The sequence below is a fragment of the Acipenser ruthenus genome, chromosome 4, assembly GCF_902713425.1.
Source record: "Acipenser ruthenus chromosome 4, fAciRut3.2 maternal haplotype, whole genome shotgun sequence".
Taxonomy (NCBI): Eukaryota; Metazoa; Chordata; class Actinopteri; order Acipenseriformes; family Acipenseridae; genus Acipenser; species Acipenser ruthenus.
Window position 1 is genome coordinate 82,465,432 of NC_081192.1, and position 27,275 is coordinate 82,492,706.

The 27,275-nt window shown below is 36.8% G+C and overlaps 1 protein-coding gene across 2 annotated transcripts in view; it reads right to left on the reverse strand.

Moving 5' to 3' along the window:
- Window positions 1-586: 586 nt before the first annotated feature.
- The window catches only part of LOC117400551 (lysophosphatidylcholine acyltransferase 1-like), a 98,711-nt gene continuing 72,022 nt past the window's right edge, over window positions 587-27,275 (reverse strand). For both annotated transcript variants that reach the window (XM_034000688.3, XM_059022948.1), the window contains exons 6-14: window positions 27,093-27,151; window positions 24,689-24,723; window positions 20,616-20,670; window positions 19,683-19,765; window positions 18,353-18,478; window positions 16,110-16,263; window positions 10,942-11,040; window positions 7,063-7,204; window positions 587-6,373 (exon numbers count right to left, since the gene is read on the reverse strand). In XM_034000688.3, coding sequence (XP_033856579.1) covers window positions 6,186-6,373; window positions 7,063-7,204; window positions 10,942-11,040; window positions 16,110-16,263; window positions 18,353-18,478; window positions 19,683-19,765; window positions 20,616-20,670; window positions 24,689-24,723; window positions 27,093-27,151 — 941 coding nt within the window. In that variant the 3' untranslated portion in view covers window positions 587-6,185. The remainder of the gene's footprint in view (window positions 6,374-7,062; window positions 7,205-10,941; window positions 11,041-16,109; window positions 16,264-18,352; window positions 18,479-19,682; window positions 19,766-20,615; window positions 20,671-24,688; window positions 24,724-27,092; window positions 27,152-27,275) is intronic.

Here is a 27,275-nt window from a genome sequence, read left to right on the forward strand (position 1 = left end):
GTGAAAATATAATGGTAGTGGGATAGGTCTGGAGGCTGAGCTAGCTGAAATGCATCTGCATTATTATTATTTTATTATTTGTTTATTTAGCAGACGCCTTTATCCAAGGCGACTTACAGAGACTCGGGTGTGTGAACTATGCAATCAGCTGCAGAGTCACTTACAATTACGTCTCACCCGAAAGACGGAGCACAAGGAGGTTAAGTGACTTGCTCAGGGTCACACAGTGAGTCAGTGGCTGAGCCGGGATTTGAACCGGGGACCTTCTGGTTACAAGCCCTTTTCTTTAACCACTGGACCACGCAGCCATTGAGAACATCTGGTGGACTTTCCTGTTTCTCTTATGTGTAGCATATTACATTTGGAACAGTGGATGATAGTTTGTACTGTAGTCAAACTGATACAAAAATCATAACCCACATACCTAATGGAAGTAGTGAGCAAGTTGTACTGATAACAGTGAACAGCATTTAGGATATGGGTACTTACTAGAACTTTCTTGTTAAGGATTTATTAAAAAAAGAATAATATCACAGAATAAAAGTAGGAAATAAAAAAAAAAGCAAAAGAAAGTAAAATGTGGACATTCATGTTTTCTTCTTTTTTTATTAGAGTCACATTGACAAGTTCAATCATAGCAGTCATGACGAAACAGTTCAAGGTAGCTTGAGCAAGGACTCCTTTTAAATACATTGAAAAAAAAAAGCTACTGGATAACAGTCCATCACACAACAACCATCAGAAAGGCAAGTAATCCCTCCGTCATGATGAGTTTACAATGCGTCTCTTCTTTAGCTCAGGTGTAGGACACAGCAGCGAGCAGGCAACAGCAGAATAAAGAAGATCTCACAGTTTTTATTACCCTTTTAAAAACAGCAAGAGAATGAAAGCTTGTTCCCATGAGGTATTTAAAGAAAATAGGCACAACAGATGTATACAAACACCTGAAGTAAATTGATTTCATTTGAATGCCACCTACATGTCAGATTGGGATATTTATTTTGCCCCTAGTCTCTCACAAGAATATAAATCAGCTAGAATGAAATACAGAAAAAAGTTAAGGTTACCAGTCTTTTATAGTGCCAATCTGGCCTCTATAGAAACTTGTGATTCACATTTGCTAACTGGTTAGCCAGTTCACTAGTCCACTTTTTTCTGGTATTTACTAACAAGAACAACTTATTCAAGAGCAGCAAATTGGAAAGAACCCCTTCCAATATGCCCTCCAATGTAGTTTACCCATCAGTGCATGAAGTAAGAAGCACAGCATCCCAGCAGCTTCTGCCTCCTATTATGTGCATTATGTTTATTGTAATGCAAAATGTACAAGGACATCCTCACTGGTACTAAATATTGTGTTCAAGATTAGTATTTCTGAAAGTCTTATAATAAAAAGCAAACATTTATCTTCAGTGCAATTAAAATAAGCTGCAAAAATTTACAAAGCACAAGTCGTTGCCAAAATGCAATTAGTTCCCTAAATCCATTTTTTTTTTTTTTAAAGAAATAGTTTACTGTTGGATTTCTGAACATGCATAATTCCAATCCATATCCTTTTGAAACAAGAAATGACATAACTGCTCAAACTGAGACCAATGTGCCAGCACAAATCAGTACATATCACTGCCCTGGGAATCAAAAGGTGGTATCGGGTATTAACATTACAACTGCCACGGCAGTCCTTTTGACAGTTTTCACTTTTGACAATTAAATTACTTTGCGTGTGTGAAAGATAAGCGGTTGTCTGTTCCTGACTAAATACATGTATTAAAACACCCTGATGGTGTTTGAAAGGCAGGATCACAAAAATAAATGTTATAATCCCCTCTACATAGAACCGCCAGCAGTCATTGTGATTCTTCTACAATAAATGTTTTTTTTTTATTATTTTGAATATAATCTACAATATTCTATTGTATTTTTTATATACAAGCCTGTTGTTATCTCTAATGGACCTGGGAGCCATCAATTCTTTCATTTTGTACAAGGAATGCACTGGGGAAAATATCACTAGGAGAGACTTTGTCTTGAAGCTAGCCAGTGCTTTGGCAGGAACATTTCGATCATAACACTGCAAAGCAGCAGGCTGCAGCAGCTCAACCTGGATTCTGTGTTGCACTGAGTGACACACACGCAACGGAAAACATATTACTTTTGTTTTAAATTAAAAACTACTTTCATTTTTACAGTTTTGTATGTGCATACACCTGTTTACACACTAGTTTCTTTTGAAATGTTTATTTTATTATAGTTTTTCATTTTTTGAAGTAGTGCTTTATATGTGTTGTTAGGAAATAAACCCTTTTATGTTTAATTGTTCATTTAAATTTGAAATGTCCAATTTGTATTTAGACTCAGCTCACCGCTACAAACCCTGCGCTTACTTGGAAGCAGCAAAGATGAACACACACTGTCCTCCGAAGCGTATGCCATCGGCCAACCGCTTCTTTTCACTCTGCAGGCCCACCATGCAGCCAGCCCAGAGCTATAGCATCAGAGGGCAACACATTGGGCAGCTTATAGGCAAGCCCGCAGGTGCCTGGCCAGTCTACAGGGGTCGCTGGTGCGCCGAGGACATCCTGGCCGACCTAAGCCCTCCCCCCCGGGCGGCGCTCGGCCAATTTTGCGCAGCCCCCTGGGAGCTCCCATCCACAGTCGGCAGTGGAATAGCCTGGACTCGAACCGGAGACGTCCAGACTATAGGGCACATCCTGCACTCCACACAGAGCGCCTTTACCGGATGCGCCACTCGGGAGCCCCCCTGTGCAGATGTTTGATACGACGTGCTTGAATAAAACTTTTGGAGTTGTATCCAATAGTTTCTTTCATTTTAATACTGATGTTGTTTAAAATGTAACCGTTATAATGACTGCCGGCGGCAGTTTTAGGTGTGAGTATTAAGACATTTACATTTTGATAAAACGATTTAAATGAATATGGTCAGTTATCAACAGACACAATGACACAGGCTGACTGAAAACAGCAGACTATGTTTCAATGTTATTCATTTTTTGACACTGAGCAAAAAAAACATGTTATTGTGATCCACCTTTTCTTATTGTCAGGCAAAAGTTGGAAAATAAATAAATAAAAAACAGAAACAATAACTTCCCCTGGTCCCCTGCCTTACATTTCATTAACCTAAATACTGTCTGGCATTAATAAAGCTGGTTTTGACTAAAAGGTACAGAAAAGGGAATTTGTTATTACTGGATCTCACTGGAAAACAGCTGGACTCATTTTAAGACCATCATGTACCATGAATAGGTTTCTCATAAACTGCAACACAATGTTGAGATGCCAGGGTAAAGGTTACATTTACCTTTGTGTGAGAAGCTGTTGTGTTGTTTTCCAGCGACTGGTCTGCAGGACCCCACACAAAAACAAGTTTGCATAACGTAGTTCGGAAACTGTCCAATGCCAGCCATATGTTTCAGGACTGGGTTAAAATAATGAACTAAAGTGGAAATCACAGAGTATCTTTACTTGTTTTGACTCCACAATCTGATGATGTTACTATTTTTCAAGGACACAAAAGTACAGCCATTGTATTACACGGGAAATGCTGGGTTACCAGGGCACATGGTTAGATTTGAGAAACCAAATATGGAAATCGAGTCATTGTAGAGACTGAAAAACAGAGACAAACACTTCATTCTCTCAGTGAAAGGTGTTGGTATGGAATGCAGTGAGTACACCTATTTATAATTAATTTTTTTTTTTAAAGAAGTGTATAGACGTACTAATACACAAATCACCAAGTCTCAGCACAGCTCTACTTGCTCGTGAAGTACAGATCGGAATCATGGCAGTGTACATGTATAACCATTCATTTATATTAGTATTCACATAATGGCCTGCATATGGAATATTTGAAATACATTCAGGAGGAGTCATATCTTATAAGAAGGCAAAACAGAAGCAAAGTAAGGGAAAAGGGGAAAGTATTGGATCAGTGCACTCTACAGTAAAAGTCTAAAGCCAGTTTGTGTTCATAGTAACCCGCTTTGGTTCAACTTTGTGCAATCCTTAATTATGTGCAGACAGGAATATACAATGATTTATAAATAAAAGCAAGAAAAAAAAAACAAGGTCAACTGAAATTGTCAATGGTTGATGCTTTTTGGGACCTGTAATGTATCACTTTGCTGCACTTTTTAAGATCTTATTGCTTTTCCAGGGAAAACCAAGGAAGGAGATGCAAAAGGAAGGTAGCTACCTACGGAAGCTCAGCTACCAGTAATGTAGCAAGGGTATGCATTTTCCCTCTCCATAGTAAACAAAACAAAGAACAAAACAAAACAAAACACTACCCCTCACTCCCTCGAGGGACGACGACACCACCACCCTCACAGCATTCTAAAGCAGAGCTTGAACAAGCTAACTGAACAGTGTATTCTGTTGCCACGTCTGTTTAACAATTCTGATAAAGTACGATCACAAAAAAAAAAAGTACTAAAAGGTAAAGCAAATTATTTGGTCAAACTTTCAGCAACCCTGAACAGGTTTTGCATTGTACTTTCTAAACTTGCAATGCTCCAAACAGCACTGATGCACAAAGGTCATCTTATTTATAAAGTTAGGAAACCGTTTGGATGCTAACTCTTTGTTCTTTCGTGTCATAATAGCATAAGAGAATAAAATGAACGCTCTTTTAGATATATATATTAAAATAGGCTATTATATTTACAATAGTTTGTTTCTTTATTATATTTTATTTTACCGATTTGATTAAACTCCCTGTTTTCTAGACTCTAAATCTGGGTTTGGTTGTGTACGGCTCGGTTGGAAAGCAGATTTTAGGTGTTGTCTTTCTTCTTCATCCATTTCCAAAAAAGTTTTGATATGGCAGTGCTAAGTGAAGTGTTTCTGTAATGGAAATAAAATGCCACTGTAATCATTCATTTTCAAACTGACTGTACAGTAAGCTGGACAGGGTGCGGAATGTGAGTGTTTTAGAGAAATTGTAACTGGAATCTTAATTCTTACTGTAAGGCATGAAAAACTTAGCAAGTAGATCAGGTCAATGTGATGTCATGCTGTTGACAAATGTAGATACCACATTCAGGCTGAGAAATCAGTATGTATCTCAACAGAACAAGGTCCACATATGTGAACAGTATACGTCATGGACCAAATAAAAAAAACCAGAAAAATAAACACAACATTGGCGAGATTTTGGTCTTTGCCCATAGCATATAAATTATGCAACTGAATGTTTTTTTTTTTTTTTTAGGTCCACTGAGGATTTTCAGATATGGAAGTTCTGTTCACATTTAAGGTTAAGAAAAATATAACTTCCAGTAGGTTTAGCTTTGAAGCTTCACAGTTCAAATTATCACATACAACCTGGAAAATGTGTATATATTGTATAGATATTAGTTGCATTTGTGTTTTTAATGTATAGTTGATCTATTCCCCACTCCCATCTTTGTCTTTCATTGTCTGATTCCCTGAGCTCCATTTTAGACTGGCTCATAGACTGCTTGCTCATGGAAATCTGATCAATCAAGAGAACTAGTCAGTAACCAAAAAACATCAGTTATAAAAGGCCCTACTCCCTTACACTATAGTGTGTTTCTAAAGGCCATTTTGTCAGACCCCTGTATATTAGCTTAATGTTTGAAAAAAACATTTCAAGACAATCCTATGCAAACACCTTTTTTGTTTTCAAAAGCTTCTTGAAAAACTAGTTGAGCTAACAAAAAAATAAACCTCACAAAATGAATACACCACTATAAAATCACTAAACAAGGTGCACTAAATACAACAGGGGCTACACTTTTTTCCCCACTTGATTTTTTGTGTTAAAACATGCAGTCTGTAAGTTACACTGTTCATAAAACTAAACAAATAATTATGAAAAGAAAAGCAAAACAAATACAAATTAAATAAATATGTGCTTGGTTTGCCTTCAAGTGTACTTTTACAGATGAATCACATTCACATTTTGTGGCTTTCAGATTCCTTTTTTTAAATAGCATTTGAAAAAAAAAAAAAAAATTGTAACATTCCAAGCGACAAGAAAAACAATTGGAAATGATAACTATAAGGGGGTGTGGGGAGTAGCATGTCCACAGAGTTAAGTTATTCCCACATATGTCTGACCGACCATGTAGCACACTCTTGGCATAAGCCTTTTTACTCTCACCAGGAGAGGAGACATAGGCATGTTTTGTAACCATTCAGTTAAGTTTTTTCCGCTGGGGCCTCCTTTCCTCTTCGTATTGGTCCTCTGGGCTGAAGTCTGTGCAGAAGCCATTTGCGATCAGGGCTGACGGGGTCTCTGCACTGCTTAGGAAACCTGTCTGCTCTGGGTAGAGGTACTCCTCTGCAAAGTCAGGGCTCTGTTCTGCAAAGTCATTGAAGTCGTCTGCAATCAGGAAACAGAGATGAAGCCAATGAGGAATAAACAATCGATTAAATCAAGTACAGCTATGCTACTTGCATAACAGCTTGTAAGCCCTATATCTGCATATCTCCTGAAATCGGTGAATTCGTTCTAGATGCTTGATAAACCCAAAATCTCACTTACCAAAAAGAACATTTGTTAAACAAGTGGAATTAGCTATGCAATTGCTATGAATTTATTCTAGTTTTAAAATAAACATTCATTCATATGCTTTCAGCAATTTTTAGACAGTGGGAATGAGAGACTAGCAATTTTTCACTAGCTCTGGCACTAACTATAGGACATGAAAATTCTGGATAGGGCAGTACTTAATACCAGAAATCCTCACAGCTCAATTTATTGGATGTTCTCATATCCCAATGTAGTCACATTTTTGGAAACCAAACTTTCCCAAATGATATCTTTGATATGTGAATGTGTAAATACAGATAAGATTTGCAAAGAGTGAGGTTCAGCCAAAAGTAAAAGCATTAAGTGACTTTGTACTGTTTGCTTATACAGTACTGGAAAATAAATTCGTAGCTGGTTGGCAATAACCTACAATCATGTGAAGGTACACATTTCAACCAAGACACAAAATACATTACCAAAAAACAAAGGTAAACCTATCAATAAACAATTCCAGGGCCTTTTAATCTCGTCATACTTACTGAAAGTTATTTTTCCTTTCTCCAAAATATCAATTGCTCTGAACAAATCTGTTACATTCAGTTCTGATACTCCCAAGGCTGTCTTCAGAATGCAGGCTAAATGTTCTTCTAAAATCGTTTGATCTTGTTCTGACTCATACATCTGTTACAAAAACAAACAAACAAATGAACAAATTGTGCATGAGTAAAATGTATCTACTGTTAAATTGTATTCGTCATGGCATGGGAACAGCTAAAACTGGATTGAGGTGTAGTGATCTATAACATTGTTACCTGATGAGATATCAGCTCTACAGATATTTCCTGAAAAAAATGTTAATCCGTAAAACACAAACCAATTTCTTTAATGCAACAGAGCTTGGCTATGTACTTCATAAGCTTCTACCATTGCAAGTAGTACCAGCAGCATGCCTAATAAGATCACAGAGTGACAAAAGGACAGAAGCTTGTGTCCTACAAGACAAAACTACAAGGTCTGGTTGACAGAGATGCACAGATGGCAAAAATAAAGAAACTGTAGAAGAATGTACAGAAGCTGGGGCCAGTTTCACAAAGCACTGCTAATACTTAGCAGGCTGCTAGCAAGCAAGCTATCTTAATTTTACCTATTTCAAAAAACAATATTTTAAGATAGAACAATAAAGTTTAGTAGAAATCCACTTTGCAAGTCTATATGATTAAAAGATAAATTATTTATTTTCTTTAATTAAACAAAATAAATAATAATTATATATTTTATATATAGTAAATATGGACCGGAGGGCTATAGTGGAAAATTATTGCCCCTCGGGAAGACTATTGTTACCGACAGGGGGTTATAATGCCCGAAGCTTAGGGCGTTGCACCCTGTTGGTAACAATAGTCTTCCCAAGGGGCATTTAATTTTCCACTATGAGCTGAGTCTGCAGTACATATTTAATATGAATCAGTCAAAATAATGAGACACACAAGGTTGGATAGTAAATATGACTTTATATACAGTGAAGCCATAAATATTTGCAAGCCTTTTATTATGCGTTTTACGCGTATGAAGAAAAGTTTGGCACGACTATCTTAGTGCTGTGCAAATAATGAAGTAATATACTACTACCAGTGCAACAGGGCGCCAACAATTCTGGAACAAAATAGGTTTTATGGGTGTGATTTGCCAAATATTTTGGTCGCAAATATTTATGGCTTTGCAGTATTTTGTTTAAATATAGCTGATACAGCATAAGTAAATAACTAAATAACTGACTGATTATATTATATATATATATATATATATATATATATATATATATATATATATATATATACCAGCCAGCATCTTTGTAAATAGCAACACATGTAATGAACTATAAAATAAACATTTCAGGCGGAGCTTCGTGGTCAGCAAGGTGATACAAGCTGAGAGAATTTTTCCTCTGTCATCCCATCTGGTGCTGTCAGTGTCTCTCAGCACACAGTAAATTAGTCGCTCAATAACGAGGTGCTTGTGGTACAGTTTCTAAGATAGATAGATAGATAGATAGATAGATAGATAGATAGATAGATAGATAGAGAATTGAATTGGATTGCGCAGACTGCTACTTCGAACTGCTTTGTGAAACGTGCCAATGTTCTTTTTCAAAAGGGTAACATTCTCAAAGAACTGTACAAGGCAGTAAAACAGTAGCGTGTGTGCCATCTATTGGCCATTTACAGACAGAACATCATAAAATATATATAGATACAGTCGACTCTGCATAATTGCATGGGCTCGGGACTGGTGCAAGGTCATGCACATAACCAGCCGTAGTGAGGAAATACAATGGGATGCAATGACATATCGGTCTATATGTATGTGTACATGTATATATGACTCGTTTTGATCAGATTCATAACTTCATTGTTCCCTTATTTTATTACAAGTAACTTAAAATACTGAATAAGTTCAGAAAAATAAAATAATTTGAAATACATTATACTCTCAATGTAAACAACACTATTCTCTGGCAATGGACTATATGAAAAGTAAAATTATGTAAAATAATGTACAGTATATAACAGCCTGCATAAACTAAGCTATTGTAATGCAGTACAGTAAAACAGGTGTGTATAGTACCTTAATATAGCTCTTGTGACTACAACGTAGCAAAAAAATAAATAAAGAAATAAACTTTGATGGAAGTAGGCACAGTATTAAGCCGATTGAGCTGATAAACAACTGTAAAAAACTGTCACGACTGAAACATTTGCCTCCATGAAGGCTCGTAGTGTGCTGAGGCTTGAGTTTCAGAGATTTGCTTTGCCGTTTTCTGTGTCTTTCTTGATGGCTTTTCCCGCTCTACGTCACTGCTATTGCTGAAACACTTGAACGTTGTTTGCATTATGCAATTATCCAAATTAAAATTCAATGTACAATGGACTTTGGGACTGTGCATCTTCTGCAATTAAGCGAATTATGCATTTAGCCGATATGCATTTAACCTTATCATACAATCACAGAAAATGATGCACTAAAAACAGGACCAGCTGCATGCTATGCAATTAAGCAATTTATGCAAATACCGTATTACTTCAATTTGGCGCCGTGGCGTTTATTTTAAATTGATCAAAATGACTGCGGCCCTTAAACGAGGGTGGCGATTATACGAGGGCAGCCTTTATTAATAATACTATGCTTTAAAAACGCTGCAATATTTTATGACATGATTTAAGGCATTTTAGAAACTGCGCCATGGGAGGCTCCGATCTGCAGCACTATACTCTTGTGTGTTTTTGGGGCTTGAATACAGTACAATTACTGACAGTTAACGAGAGCCTATTAGGTGTTAGGTGGGATTTGGGAGGTCAGGGGAGTACTGTACCAGCGAATCAGGAGTGTGTATTGGTTGTTATGGGGCGGAACAAGAAGAGGAGAGAGAACGGTAGTTGAGTGTGATGCAGATGTTTTTCTTAATGAAAAATATTACCTCTGAATATCGGTTTGATTTCTGTTAAAAACTAAAATATATCCTACACGGTTATTTTTTTTTTTTCTCACTGTAAATTTACCTGCTTGTTTGTAATTTCTCTGTAAGAGAAACCGAAACTAAATCTTCTCATAGATAAGCAAGTTTATATATATATATATATATATATATATATATATATATATATATATATATATATATATATATATATATAATTGTACAGGGCTGAGTAAAATTCCAATTGAATAAAAAACAAAACAACTAAACTAAACCCCCCACAAGAAGATAGCTTCAGCCAGCTTTCGGATAGCACTTAGAGTAACCGGCAAAGCTCTAAGTTAAGTTTTCACCATCCAAGCTGACGACGAGGTAAACAGACAGCCCTTGTTTTATTCCCTGCTGTGTTGGCACTGAACTCTGCTGGAAGTTAAGGACTGCTGTGCTGTAAGTAATTCATCTTGGGTTGTCTGTTGGGACTATAAAATAACATTTGCTTACTAAGGTGGGTGTACATCAGTTTGTATTACATGCTGGATTGAGGTTGCAGTCTCTTCGGGGGTGTCATGTACATAGGTGTCATGTACATTTCTTTCTTTATTTTTTGAGAAGGGGTAAAAGAAAAATTCCTTTACGTTTCTTTATTGAGAGCAGCGTTTATTCGAGGGCGGAGTCTATTAAAAAACTGATATCTGAGTGAGGCATTAATTCGAGGGTGGTGTTAATTTGAAGTAATATGGTAAGTGGAGTCTATAGATAGATAGATAGATAGATAGAGAGATAGATAGATAGATAGATAGATACACACTCTATAAAAAATGAAATATCAGCACTATTCAATGTCTGTTCATTTTCTGTGTCCACCAATATAATAAGTTAGTAATAATCCCAAGTCAAGGTGTTACTACAGTATAACAAGTGTTTTATTCAATGGAAATTCACCTACCTTAAAGGCTAGTTTTATCGTTTCAAGAGTTTTAGAAGGTTTGCATACTACAGATAAGGCAATCACATACTCTCGGGCATCCATTGTGCCATCCTCGTTCTGAAAGAAATTGAACACCATTGAGAAAGTTAGTTTTCATTTTTAATATAGAATTGCCAACAATATATCATACTAAAAATTGCACTGAGAATAAAACACTCAAATACAATTTACATTCAATTTACCTAAGGGTACTGTTTCCCTTTTAATTTACAGTATAGTTCAGGGGTGTCCAATCACGGTCCTGATAAAACTATACAATTAACTATTTCAAGGTCTGGATTGAAGTTGGACTGGTTCATTTAAACAATTTATAATAGGGTTGGAACAAAAGACTAGGAGTGGAAGGGCCAGCTTTGGCCACCCCTGGTATAGTTCATAATGAGTGTGACACAGCAAGGTGAAAAGTTGTGCCCATATTGTCTGTCGTCTACTGCAACCAATTTCCAGAAGATCAATAAGTGACCTTCACTGCCACTCAATCCATCGTAAGCAATGGATGTAACCAAGCTACTGAGACAAGGTCCAGCTAGTCTCTACTTGGGGTTGCTGAGCATAAAGGCCAATGTAGCACCCCTTGCAGTCCTCCAGCCAAGACTGCAAACTCGCTATGAACAAGATTTGAACTACTACTAAAGATACAATTTTGTCACTGTAAAAATATGTACAAATTGCAGCACAGTCACGGCTAAAAATAGACAATTTCATGGAATGATCACAGCTACACAGATTTGGTTCCCTGAAGTAGGAAATCTTATCCATTACTGGATTGGGATATACCTTTGTGTAGCCCGAATGACCTGAGCATGTACGTCAAAGCTGCTCGGAGAGCCCCCTCTGCTTCAGGCACAGAAAAACTAGAGAAAAAGTGTAGGGTAAACCCACACTATGGTAAATGTGTATCAAAAGGGTAGACTAAGTGGCTGCCCTTAGCACTCTGGTCCCAAAACCAGGGGATCAAAGGCATTCAGTCTACAGAACCTAGTGAAAGTATGTATGCCAAGAGGCTGCAATGCCTCTTGTGGAATGACCAGTGGTGGGGGCAGGTTGGCTAGATCAGAGACAACCCGGACAGTGGCAGCAATCCATTTCAACAGCTTCTGTTTGGACAGGGTTTGTCCATGGAACTTAGACCCATAGCAGATTAAGAGCAGCGCTGTTTGACGCCAAGCCCAAGTCCAGTCAACATAGTACGCTAATGCCCTAACTGGGCAGAGGGTTGCTTTAACCTCATCCGAAAGACCGAGCTGGCTATATTGCAGCTGCTCAGGGACCAGACCCACAGCTGCAGTCTGGGTCAGGATGCCACAAGGTAACTTGCCACAATGTGCATAGTAAATATGGTACAGTGGAGCTGTCCGGGTGCTGAAGATACACTGAGGAGCACACAAGGCACTCAATTAAAAGAACAATCTCTGTCTTTTTTATAAGCTGGTACCAGCTTGGAACCAGATGCAATCACCCAATGCCCATGCAGGACTCAGCAACGATCAGTGGACTCTGTGCCGACCAGAACAGAGCAACCATCGAAGCTGGATATGTAATACCGGCGCTGGGTTAATATTGAGCAATGCCGCTAATATTGAGCAAGGCCGGTCTTGGTACCAAGTGTAAAAACACTGGTACCGATGGTAAATAGCCAGGCTATGCTGGCAGAAAAGGAGCATTTGGTGCTTAAAATGGACTAGGGCCGATTCAGTACGGGCTCGGTATAGAGCCATGGAGGCAGGTGGTGAATGTTCTGTGGAGGCCACTTGGCAAGAATGCACAGCTTACACCAGCGATCTGATGCAGGGGCCGAGATCTGTCAGCTGACTAGCTCCTAGCAACCTTCGCAAAAGTGATGCTGACCAGCTGCTCACTAAAGCAGCATAAGACACTGGGGAGACGGTCTCTCCATCTGTAGTCAACTCCAGTCAACACAGCCATGCAGTGTAGCTGTAAACAGCCTTTAACACTAGCAAGTGTCTTGTTCCTGAAACGTGGAGAAGCTGGCTGATCAAAGTTAGGCAGCTGGAACTAGAGGCTGTCTGTGAGCACAGGCTTTGTAGCCTAGCAACAGTGAGGTGGGCTGGAACAATCTAGAAAGAAAGGAGGAAAAGAAATGTATGTACTTTTCTTTGTACTTTTCTTTCCAAATGTCAGTAATACAAACATCACTCTCTCTTGCCTGGCACTAGATGGAGAGAAAAATAAATAGCACAGGGGTGACCAAATTCCTGACCCTATGAGCCGCATAACAAAAGTCAAGAGCCGCAAGATACGTACTGTAAAACATGAAAAGTTTGCGAGAGCAAGACATTTTAAATACTAGCATTGTTGTGCAGTACAGTGGTTGTTAGGCTATCACTTGATGGCAGCAAAATACACAAGAACAAGGGATAGAACATTGCCAACAGTTTCTGTGTAATTTGTATTGTACTGTAGATCTACAGAGTATTAAACATTAAATGTAGCACTGTGGTGTTTTTCCATTATTTCTGTTTATACTGTACATATTATACAGTTTAATAAAATGTATTTTAGTAAAATACAATAACTGACCTGATTTCACCAAAAACACCACATAAAAAAAACACACATTTTTGTAAGGATTCTTTTTGACAAGCTCTTCCCTTGAAGATCTGAATGCTGCATGTATTAAATACTGTTGAGCTTTGTGGATGACAAATGCACTGTATTTTGAAAGGGACTACAGTACCTGCTCATGACGAGATGTAAGATATGTAAATATAATAATTTTAGACCTGCAATACAACTTTTAAAACATGCATTCTCTAGTTTAGCACCAAACACTCCAAATTTATAAAAAAAGATTCATTCATCTGAATAAGGACGTTTACCACGAGTGATATTCCATGCTTGTCATACAAAAATCGATTGAGTTGTTGAATCATCTTCTTTACTGAACGCTGAAAGCAGCATCTGCCTTAAGCCTTATACAGGAGGATATTCAGATGAAAATGTGTTTCAATGACGTTTGAGGTTGCTCGCCTTGTACAGACTACAGTGTGTAAGCGATTTGTTCCAGATGAGACAGAGGTTTATCACTCTTTTCAGTTAAAGCAAACTCTCTCTCAGTCCGGTTTAAAGTCTCATACTTTCATTTATTACTCGTGGATGGTTTGCTCAATGCCATTGGCTCCACCAAACGAACAAGCACTTAATTCCAAATTATGAAAACTGCACGTCTGATTTCGAAATAAGCATGCGCCAGCGACCGGTGTCGAAAGTCAACAAGTGATGAAATATCTTTGAGTGAACATGCAGGCTCAGGCAAGAGAACGAAAGAGAAGAATGAACACGAATGAATACAGAGAACACAAATAATAAACGCTGTGTTTTACTTTCTCTCTTTTCATTTGTTTATTATTCTTTCTTCATTTCATTTCAGCCTCAAAGCATTTGTCACCCAGCATTTCACCGGGAGCCGCACTTGAACTGCAAAAAGAGCAGCGGTTTGGCCACCTCTGAAATAGAAAGAAAAGGGTCCCAAAGGAGCGCCTAAAGGAGTGGAACAGTGCGAAGTTAGCCCAGAGGGGGGAACTGTATCCCGGGGAAGGAGCGGGGAATCTCACCAGCTTCCAGCGGTGCACAAGGCTGTTTTGGATAGTAACCAGAACTGAGGGCTAAAGGTGCAGAAAACATGTGAAAGTATGATATATACTAGAAGTGTGAATATTTTTCCCAAAGGGAGAGAAGCAGAAACATGTATTTAATGTGTTTTCTTTTAACACATGCTCTTTTTTTGTTTTATTTTTTTAACAGTACCTTTTCAAACAACAGTACAGGAATAAGCTCATCTTTTCATTTTAACATATATTCCTCATCGATGTAAAAAAGTAATCTGAAATCTGAAATGTAATTTGTAAAATAAATGTTCTGGTTGTAAATTGAGAATTTTACAACACTATCCTTTCCGTTAATGCCTATTTAAACACAGCTGTGGTTTTGTTATTACAAGATGTACATTAAATGTTCACTTTGATGCAACGTCTGTCATCCCTGAGCACATTGTTAAAAGATTTGAAGGATCGTTCAGCAGCTACACTGTTGTCAGGTACTGTTGAGCACAGCAGGGCAGCTACTGCAAGAGCTGCAAATCGTGGTTTCATGCTTCTTCAAAACTGTAAAACGCCCTGCCTTTAGGTTTTGCATCATCAAGGGTATGCAGAGATATATTTTCTACACAAAAGGCTTTGGTTAACTTGAAAAGTTTGTTTCTCCTTTAACAGTGCTACCTCCACTGTCATGAAATTGTTTGGCATATTGTTCCGCTAGTTGCTTAGAACTTACATTTGACCACTTTCTTGTAGTTCTGTGTAAGTATTTACCTTGATTTGAAGATTGCTAATTGCTTTAACTTTGCACTGCCACCAATTCAAAGTATGTATATTGCTCACTTCCTGTTTTCACGCCGAGTGGCCATGTTATTAAACAGGATTCAAATGTATGACCTTCTGGCCTATGGCAGGCGTGCAATTTACTGAGTCAATAACACTGATTCACAGCAACCATTGACTGCGATCCCTTATATTTATGGCAGAGTACAAGCAATTTTCATTGCTTAGTGATATTAGACAGATGCCCTTTATTTGACTCTTGTACAGCGCTTATGATAAATCTCACATTTGTCAGCGAGCAGTTTTACAGCAGACGGTGAACAGGGAAAGCAAAAACATTAGGAAAAAAACAAAGCCAAACAAAGCCAAACAAACCCACTAAAGTAATTTAAATCCGAATTATTGATGTGTATGTGCTCAGACAGAAACAACTTCTGTTAAAAACATAAGAGCAAGATTATTTTATACGTTTTCAGAAATATCTTCTACTGCTTCAAAAAACACAACATTTTAATATAACACATGTGCAGGACACACCTTTCTTATTATCAAGTGTTTCTTTAGATACAAGTGAGTCTCACACAAAGACATTAATGCATATCCCTGATTCAAGTTTCATCAAATGTGATAAGACTTTCTCTAAATACCTGTAAAACTAAAGTGCCTCCACTATATCCCAGTGCCAGAGAAATTAATCCCTGCTAGGGATTATCAATACTTACCAACTTCAACTTGCATACAAATCAGTTTAAAAACGAAAAAAGACACTTTAATTTGTTTTCTTACCTCATCAAATAGAGCAAACATATCTTTCAGAGTGTCTGAGACTGTGAGATTTAAATAGGAGGCAAACCCCTCTAGGTCAAGCCTTTTTCCTTTGGTCTTTCTGGCTCTCTCCCCGTACTCCTCAAGGTCCTTTTCAACCTTCTCAGGCTTTAAGCTACAAAAGACAAAATACGTTATTCCCAACTCGTGTGAACATGAATCAGGCAAGCAAGACAAAGGGGATAGGCATACTACTTTTAGCATACAGTAGAAAGCAGTGGCCACCATTTTCTAGTAATTCATAACATTAACTTGAATGATAACCTTTTAGAATTGATCATTTATTTTTTCATTTTGATTTATTAGTAATTAGATTTTTTTGTACCCCTGTTTCTCCCCTATTTAGAATGTCCAATTTTGCAGCAACTTCCCTCAACAGCTCAGGAGAAGTGATGGTCAGTGGGCATCCTTCGATGATACGACCAAGCCAATTGCAACTTCACATGGTTAAACGTGAAACCTGCAATCTCCTGCCAGGCAGTCATCTCTTTACCAAGTGAGCCAGTAAGGGACCCAGAGCTGATACACATTACATAGCTAACTAGTAAGGAGATATAGTTCCATTAGACAGATTTGGGTTAAGGAATCATGTATTGAGCATTGGAAATATCCCAGCGCAAGCCTCCACACCATTCAGTAGTTTTCTCTCAAATGTCCCTGCATATAGGTACTGGGTTATTTTTGCTCCTAGCTATATAACAGTAATCCTAAACTAAACCTTATCTTAATCTAAAAGCCCCCAGTCCTGAACCTGATTCCAAACTTATATAATCAAGAAAGACCCACCACTGAGCCACAAATAGTATATTTAAACCACTCTAATTTTCACAGTCTATACATTACATTGCAAATAGATTCAGTGGTTTAAATTGTTCATTTCATCTACTGAAAAGAAAATATGATGGTAAAAAGAAGTTCCATATTTGATATATTTTATTTGACGGTATCTATATATCTCTGCAGACAAATGTTTGTTTGTTGTCAAACAGATGACCAAAGCCTTTAATTATTTCTTTATCCAGCATAATTTAAGGTCATTTACTTTATTAAGGCTTCCAAGCTGCATACTAATAGGGTCCATATAAACCTGGTGTAAACAAGCTACAGATGTGCCATAAGTAAATAAGGTTGGGCATCTTTTTATTTATGTCAAGTGTATACTACAATTGTGTAAATTACAATGCTTTTTACTGGACACTAGATGGCAGCACATAGTAACTACAAAGGCCCACACAGGTAATCTGACTACAACTCAGTATGTTTTTAATTAGAAAACGATCCAGTATCATCAGCCAATCAGCTTCCAGCACTAGCGGGCATTAATAGACAATAGATGCCCGTGAGAACGTCACTGCATCACGTAAGTGCTGGCTTTTTCATTTGGACTTGCTGTAATGAAAGCTCAGTTCACATCTATTGGACAGCAAATACTAACCAAAAACACAATTGGTCTAAATGTTTTTTATTATCCACCAAAACCATCCCATCAATACTTTGCACTGACAAAAGCAACCAAAGCTGTACCCGCAACTGCCGAATTATCCAGTCACAGACATCAACAACAAACCGAGAAAGGGACAATTCAGTAATATTCCGCCAAATCAGATATTTGGCACTGTCCAGATGAGCTAAAAGCAGCTCTGACAAGTAAAATTTATTTTGTTTTTTTTTCTCCAATTATGTATGTGATCCTTTATGAACATTTTCCGGACTATTTTCCTAAAAATTTGCTCGGCGGAAGGGTATCTGATTAATCATTACAAGTTCAAGGTAAATCTAGGTTTGAAAGTGTTTGTATAGAAAATAATAAGAAAGATAATTTTCTAACAGCGACAGTGCCCTCTCCATGACCCTGTGGTAGCTGAATGCGACTGGAGTTATACGTCCCGATCTGAAGGTAGAGCCTTCAACTGACGGGCACTATTGCTTAATTAACTGCTGTTGAGATTGAAAAGTTGATATTGAAACATATTACTTTGGCAGTCAAAAGCATCAAAACAACATTATATGTTTCTTATGAAACTAAAAATTAACACAAATCATGTTAATTTGATTGAAAGGATGGAGAAAATATATACAATTTTGACTGAAAAAAAAAGAGAATACAATTATAAAGGTATTTTGTAAACTTTAAAAACATTTTGTAAATTTTAAAAACACAAACAAATAAAACCCCCTGTTCAGGCCTCTCTAATTTCACTCACCTGAGTCTTCTGACAAGTTTGGCGAACTCCAAGAGGCACGTCTCAGCCGGAAGCTTCAGCTGGCCCTCGGCCATTGCTAGCTGACAGTCCTCAAATGAGTAATCTGTAACTGGAACCTCCAAGGCCCTGACAGACACATCCATAAATTTTACAATTAAAGCCAAAACTGGCATCCACCACTAAAGAAGAGTTATAGTACTTTGCATTGTAGACACACATAGTTCTTTAAAATAGCCCCATCCACCACACAATTTCCATAATCTACTTTGTGACTGGTACCTATTCTAGCTGTCTCAATCACTCTGCTTTGTTTCCTGTGTAAACCATAACATTTGCACTACAGTAGTATGGGAACACCTCCTAAGAGAACACTTCGCCTAAGGGAACACACTTGTGGTTAAACAGATTTTTCCCCATTGTAAATGCTCTGGTTAAAAGAACAAAAACTTTGCTTAAAAGAAGTTTACCTTCTTGGCACTGATAGCGATTCGTTCACAACGGATACAGTACTGTTTTGTAACCTGATAACTCATCATCATTAAACTTAAATTGAAATGGTTTATTCAATCTTTTCAAAAGCAAATCATCATCGCGAGTGTGTCTTGAGGCACACTGATTGGTTTATTACATCTTTCCAGAAACGTACTTCATCGCTACAAAATGGCATGTAAACCAACGGCAAAATATGCCACTGTTTCTCTTGGTACAAAAAGTTGGAAATTGTCCTGGGGGGGAAAAAAACCTGAATCGGACACAAGCCGCATAGCAATTTGGTGTTTCCCGTTCTGTGTGGCAAGTTGCTTCTCCATTCTGTTAAATAATGTTCATGTCTTTTTAACATGTGTAGTGGTGCTGTGTTAATTTAGTTTGACAGTTATTGTATTAATGTTAGTTTGTCTGTTACTTTATTATTATTGATATACACTTGCCTATTGCTTTTCTTTCACTTATTCAGTTCATTTCATATGTTGATGCACATGCGTCATGACAAGTAATACATATTTATTTATTGATTGATTGATTCATATTGTGTCTGGTGGCTAACTCGGTCTTAGAGAACACTTCAGCTAGAAGAACACTTTGCTTGCTTCCCAAGGGGTGTTCTCTTAGCCGGAGACTACTGGAATGACTTTGAAAGAATAGGTTTAGGTGCCAGCATGGTAAAACAACAAGTCTCTATTAACCTAAAGTAAATTATTTATTGACACATGCTTATTTTTTCCCCACTATTTGTATCGAATCCAACGCAGGCCCACTTACGCAATTCTGTAAATTGAGCTTTAAAGTCCATTTTTTAAACCTGATCTTTACATGCGTGTCGTTTACTTACTTTGCCATCAAGCACCTGACATTGTTAGCAAATAAAGCTGGATTCTTCTTTTCCTCGTCAGAGGGTGTATAGACTGGTAGGAACTGCAATTAGGAGAAAAAAACACCACCATTTAAATATTGAAATTAGGACCAAGCCTGCAATTTTACTTAATCTTAAATACACTCAAAAGACTTGTTGTCTCTCCCCCCCCCCCCATTTCTTTTACGGTGTTATTCAGATCCACCACTGTTTTAATTCAATAGACCCCTGTGTATCTATATCTTGATCAATTCCAATTAAAATGTAAGAACACAAAAACAAAACAAAAAATAAACTATTTAATATTGCTGGCCCCACAATTGTATTTGTGATCATTTTAGTTTGAATAAAAAAAAAATGTAATCCAAGTAATAAAATTAAGCTAGCCTTATTTAGTCAAATAAACAACTGTGTGCTGTAACCTGAAGCCATGGCTCCACACTTACATTTCACTGCTTCCACTAATGTATATTATACTTTCAGTGATATTGTTTCAGCATTTGTATTGTTTAGAATGTGACCTGCAATTGAGCGGGTAACTTTACCTTTTAACCTGATACTGTCTTTAGTTTTAGCTAAAAAAGCTATGAACAGTTGTGCTACAGTGTCCCTAATACATTAAAGCATTATTATGTAGTTTGTGTCACACTTTCTTTGTTAGAGAGTTTCAAGAAATCGTTAGCACTGTATTACTTTCCCCTCACTGATACTGGCTCTTCAGTTTATTTATATATTTATTTATTCATTCTCTCTCTCTCTCTAGGAAGATAAGCTTTGCATGGTTGTCTTACAGAATATTAAGTTTAATAAAATCAATCAATCAATCTCCCACTTATAGTAGAAGATGTCTTAAAAACTTAAACTACTAAATATTCATACAAAAAAAGTGTTACTGTATTAACTTGGACTAACCTCAATTTCCACAACATTATGTAACTGGCACAAAGTAAGCCATAGAATGTCAAACCTTAAAAGAAAAACACACACACACACAAAAAGATAGTTAGAAAATGTATATCATACAGGGTGGTTATAAAGTCACTTGGCCTCTGAGCTGCGAATATCTTCGGAAATGAAGGCTAGCATTTGTCATGAAGTACTGTGTCTACTTATGAAAATGCACATTCTGTAGTACTTCAAGATGACACAAGCTCCACATCATGACCCTTTAGGGCAGTTAGAGCTACAACATGTAAAGAACAAGCCTTAAGAGAAAGCAGCTTTAAATACATTTAAAAAAAATAAATAATGGGCTTTATTCATAATTGTGGTATAGCCTGAATAAGGTGTCTAGGAGACATGTCACTGAACAAATTTGTTAGTGGCATACGACACTATCTCTATGTCTTGCAGTTGTGGTCCTGGGTTTTATGCTGTATGAGTGCAGGCACATGGTTCATATATGAAATTTAACTGCATTTAATAAAGAAAACAGCATATACTCAAGCACAAGCACACTCGCCTATTTGCAAGGTTTTATGGTAACACTTTATACATGTTTACTAGTATCCATGGTGAGGGTATGCCATTTACTGTAATAATGAAACCAGGAGAAATGTCAAATTCCTTGAGTCAGAGTTAGCCATTTCAAGCCATCTTGAAACACTTTAATAGGGCTATCTAAATACCGCAATACAACTATTTATATACACATTTTTTTTTTTTATAGAATCATAGCATTTTATTCCATTCTCATGGCATCACAGCTTATTTTCCATTTTGATCAGTTTACCATATTGGTGACTCAGTCCGAGACAAATCTTTCTTAACGTTAGGGTCTGGTAATGGACACAGTAATTTAACGGTCTTGCACAAGGTTACAAATATAGTCATGTTCTAATTCCTGAATACACAGAGTTAGACGGGTGAAGGCGAGATTGTGATGGGATTAAAACAAGACACGATTATTTGCATTTTATTTAAATTAGGTTTTACTTATTACTTATTTACTTATTACTTATAGTGCATTTAATCCTGTACTTTAGAGTACTGTAATCTGTCAAGTGTCATTTAATCTGTAGTATTTTGTATTTAATTATATCCTGATGTAACTATATGACACTGTTATCTACTCCGTTATTGAATCGTATTTTGTCATATACTTGTACTTGCTAGAACCAAAGTCATTTTATTTTATCTTGCTCTTAATTGTATTAATACTTGTACTGTGATTATTGAAATGTATTTTTGCTTACGACTGTAAATCGCCCTGGATAAGGGTGTCTGCGAAGAAATAAATAATAATAATAATAATAATAATAATAATAATTACCAGTTTGCTTCTAAGCCTCTCTGTGCCCTTCTGCATTGTGACTGTACAGGGAGGAACAGCTTCAAACACTCAATCATAAGACAGTAGTAAGATGAAGCGTAGACAAAGTCTGTTTAGAGCGTTCGGTTCACACCAAGTTCGGTTCGTTTGCTAAACCCTCATTGGGAACAACTGCTGGACTTGGTTCTTTTGCACATAGGAAATTAACTATACAAGGTAACCTGACTCGGAAGTAAACATTTCATGCACGGTTTAGTGCATATTGAGGAAACAAGTGGAGCAAAAATATCCCATGAAAATCAGGATTGTTCTAGTTTTCAGCATTCATTTTTTGTCCTGGTCAAACAGTAAAATTGTTAAATCGTCCTGGCTTTGCTATTGTATCACTTTTTTTTGCATCAGTTTGCTCAGCAATTTAATAGCAGATTTGTTTATCATTTGTTAGCGCCATTCAAAAATAAAATAAAAAATGTTATGGATTTGTTTAATCAATCTGATTATGTGTATATCACATGTTTAAATGGTAATAGCTGATCTATTTGAATCTGTCTTTTTGAACATTTAACATGTTTTGACTAGATAAGGAGTTGTTGTGATCTGCTATAAATACAGCCAATGTTTAATTTTTAAACTATTATTGTGTTATTATATACTGTTATTTTAACGGCTTCAGAGTTGCTACGGCAGTGAATTGAAGCAGAACAAAAAAGCTCCAGTTTTTCATTCTGTGAGAAGCTGAAGCTCGGATAGAAATTTGATCAGACACCAAAATCCGAACTGGACAAAACTCGCATAAAGATTAAAATATATCGTCTTTTCTCATATTTCTTTGTTTAATGCTAAAAGTAGGAGAACAGTGCAGAATTGCTAAACTGAATACTGCGCTATTCTCCTACTGTAGGCGTTCAAGAAATGTATAAATTAAATTAGTGAAGTGCTCTTCCAGTACTTTCTTCCACAGCAACATGTAGGAATCTAAAAAAACAGGCTATTATCTAAAACAGTCTATTAAAAACCGGAGCAATAACTGCCATCTTTCAAGATACCAACATCTGCTTCACAGACCATAGGAATGAACCAAGTGCACTTGTAAACTGCATTGTGAACAAACGAACCTCGGTCCTGAAAAAAAAAAAATGGAAAAGGACCAAAAAACTAACTTTAAACTTGCATCCAAATGAACTCAGTCCCTTTGCTCATTTCAAATTAAAGGAACCAACCGAGTCTGTTTGAAATGGACCTAGTGTAAATGCAGCCAAAGTAAATGACAGTGTCTATGATAAAGATTCCCAGAAATGTTTAACTTACCTAAGTTTCTATTTAGTGTGACTAGAATATAAAATAAACATTGCAGTTCTTTTTTGTAAACAAAGTCATAATAGCCACGCTACAGCCCCAGTTACAGTAATTTCTACACGTTAGATTCTCCCTTTTATATAATCACTTGTGTACATTTTTTCAGTGTTCTAAAAATAAATACAAACTGGGAAAGAGGCCAGACTAATTCTGTGCAGGGCTTTGTTTGTACTATGAGGTTGCTAACTTGACAAGTTATTCTGCAGTTCATCTACAAAATGTTAGAATCTATAGTACCAGTAAACAGTTTCTCAAGTATTCTATACATGCAAGCTCTCGTCAGGGGGTATGCAAGAAAAATCGTGTAATGGCAGACAATGTATTTATTTTATTTTTTTTACCAGGTTGTAGTACTGTGCGACTTAGCAATCGAATCAACAATGTTGAACCTCATTTCCAAATAAGACCACAGGCGTATGTTTACGTTTTTAAATAACAGTAGGCCTATTACTGGAGTTGAGCTGGCAGCTGGGCCTCCTGTGAAATTACTTGTTCTGCGCTGGAGCGACAGAATGTGTTTAGTATGTGTTTTTTCATTATTAATTAATTTGTTGAAAAACTCATTTGTCGTGTGAGTGCATTACCCTACGTCTCCACACTGGTAATTATAAATAAAAGCGAAAGCACGATATTATTTTTATTACAAAAATGGAAATCGCAGGATTAATAAAAAAAATCAATCCCTAAATCCTGGGATTGGGAAAAGTGTCCGGAATTGGATTCCCTACTCCAGACCTATTAATTATCATACAGCATGCGCCCATCAACTCATTTTAATTGTCTTACAGCTGATTAACACGAACAGACTACTGCACTAAACACTAACATGTAAGCATTTTGCTAAAAGTACTTTTTGACTGCCTGATATAAATATCCCCTTTCTACTTTCAACAAAATTAGCTTTTGGAAATATTCACTTCAAAACAATGTGTTTATTCGATACTGCACAAACACATAGCATTTTACATTGCCTCAGCTCAAGAGTTCAACGATAAAATATGAGTTCAATTTAAAAAAAAAAAAACTGTTCTCTCGCTACACTTCTGCATTTGTTGGAAGAAATGTGTCTTGTTAAGAATTGCTTTTTGATTTTGAGTTTTGTTTTTCAGAAGCACAACCTGTTTTTGGACACGTTTCGGCATACTTGTTGGAGTCTGGATTTTCAAATAATTTTACATAGCATTTTTAATTGGTGCATTTGCACTGTAGTTAACTAATTATTTGGAAAGGGGTATGGAAGGGGTATGGAACCTAAAAAGTTTGAAAACCACTGCCTTAGGCATCACCTAAAGAGCCTAGTTTTGTGCTTCAAGCTCAGTTTTGATGATGATAAATGATCATGGAAACATGTACTTACGCTCCAGGCCCCTGCCATGTCCATGTGATTGTATCCTGAAATTAAAAAAACAGGAAGATCTGTGTATAAACACTTTCACCAAAATCATTTCGGGGACAACTTTTCAAGGTGGCTTCTTTCCATGCAGGAATTATTTGTATGAATTTCATTAATAGGGCTGGTCATTGTCAATGCATTTTTGCTGCTTTTCATTATTTGAACCAAATGTGTGTCTCTATATATTTATTACAGGCAGCTTACATTTTACAGCCACTGACACTACAAGCATATATTATAATACGTGTTAAATAAACACAAGCACTATGGAATGGAATTAAAAATAGTTGCAGGATTCTTTTGAATTGATCAATCCCTAAAAGTGTGAGTTTATTTTGGCAGGAAGGTTATTTCAGGTAAAACGAGCAAAGAAAGCTTTTTCAAAGGACTTAACAGCGTAGAAGAAATTATCTATTTTTGAACATTGTGATTATTGGAGTAATATCGGTTTAGTTCTTGAAAACAACACATTTTGAAGAAAAAGCTTTTCAAATTTTCATTTAAAATGATTAGGCTGTCCTGCAAAATATAAAAATCGACTAAACTATTTCCCCCTCATGAGAAAAGCAACAGTCTCCCTCGAAACTGAGATTGCTGAGCTGCGTAATGTGTTTTACTTCCTAATCTGTTGAAAAAGACTAGAGAAAACAGTAGAGTTATTTAGCAAAAAGCACTGAATGAGAGATAGTTTTGCTTTTATGGATGAGGGAAAAAAAGTTACAAGAAATAGATGTGTACAATTATTTATTTCAGCATTTTTTTATTTTTTTTTGCTAATGTAAAAGTATTCATAACCTGACAAAGAAAATGAAATTAATAGTTAGCTGAGGCACCTTATAACAACCTCTTAAATGATTAGGATATTTGTCAATGAGCTTTTGGCATGATTCTTTAGTGATTTTTGACCATTCTTCAACTCAAAATTGTTCTAGTTCATTCAAATTCTGAGGACTTCTCTTGTGCGCAGCTGCCTTCAACACATACCAAAGATTCTCAATCTGATTTAGATCGGGACTTTGACTTGGCCATTCCAGAACGTTCATTTTATTTTTCTTTAACCATTCTGAAGTAGATTTTGATGTGTGCTTTGGATCGTTGTTGTGTTGGAACGTCCAGTTGCGCTTTAAACCAAGTATTGTAGCGGAGGGTTTCAGGTGATTGGACAATATCTTTTGGTATGCTATGGAATCCATTTTACCATGTATTGGAACTAAATTTCCTTTGCCATTAGTGGAAAAACAGCCCCATTGAAGGATATTACCACCTACATGCTTGACAGTAGGTATGGTGTTCTTTTCTTTGTATGCCTCACCAGTCTTTCTCCAAACGTAACGACTATCAGCGTGACCAAATAGCTTGATTTTTGTTTCATTACTCCACAAAACCTTTGACAGAACTCATATCAAGCGTTCAAATGCCATTTTGCAAACTTTAAAGTGACTGTCCTTGTGACGCTTTCCTAAGAGTGGCTTTTTCTTTGGCCTGCGACCATTGAGACCTTCACCATGCAATACTCGACCATTGGGGGTATGTAAACTTTTGACTACAACTGTAACTGCAACATTTCAAAATTTTGAGAAACTGATTTCTGTGAGTTTCTTTCCCTATCTTGTTTCTTATATTATCCGTTACAACTATCATTCACGGATGATTGTGTTAATCTAATGTACTGCATTTTTTATTATAGGGTTATCGGAGTTTAATTAAGAAACTGAGTCAGCTCATTATCATTTTAAAAGGGACATCATGCGAATAAAAACTGAATCTGTTATATCTTATCCAATAGGTTTACTTTGTTTTCTTGTGCAATGTATACAAAATGGAAATAGCTTTGCTGCAGCTACTCCACCAAATTCAACAGCACACCTCTAAATCTAAAGATAGCTAAAGTAGCTATCTTTTTAACAAACACAAGGGAGTGTCGATTAGATATACTGTAACACAGTATAATGGTTATGGTATTGAATCAATTAAACTTAGTTAGGGTTTGCATGTTACATTAGTTTCAAATACATATTTAGCATGTGGTCGTGACTAATCAATTTATCTCTAAAATGTAGAACCTATTGCTAATTGGTTACTTTATCACAATTCTTGCTCCTCCACTGCAGAGTACAGGTACGTGCATGTCGCCTGCAAAGTGTGTTTATAGTGTCAGTGTTATTCACACCAGCAACATCTGCAAAAACACGCCAATCGCTCTCGCCTGGCTGAGAAAGTGAAATCTCCTGGCGTGACCTAGTCCAGCATTCTTATTTTTCTGTTCCACCTGTCTATTGAAAACAGCAAGCCCTGTAAATCTGCGTTGTCCCTTTAATAAATCTTGTGTGGACTTGCTCTGCAGTTTGTACTCTGGGGAGACTCTTACCATTTTGTTGGGGTAACGGAGCACCACAGGCTGCACAGGGACTGCAGGAATAAATGCCCCTGAAGACCAAAAAAAAAAAAAAAAACCACTTGTTAGCAAAATTAAATCTTTTGAAAATGTCTACTGTGAAACGATTACTTTTGTTATAACAGTGCCTCAGCCCATAACTGGAGTAAGTAAATA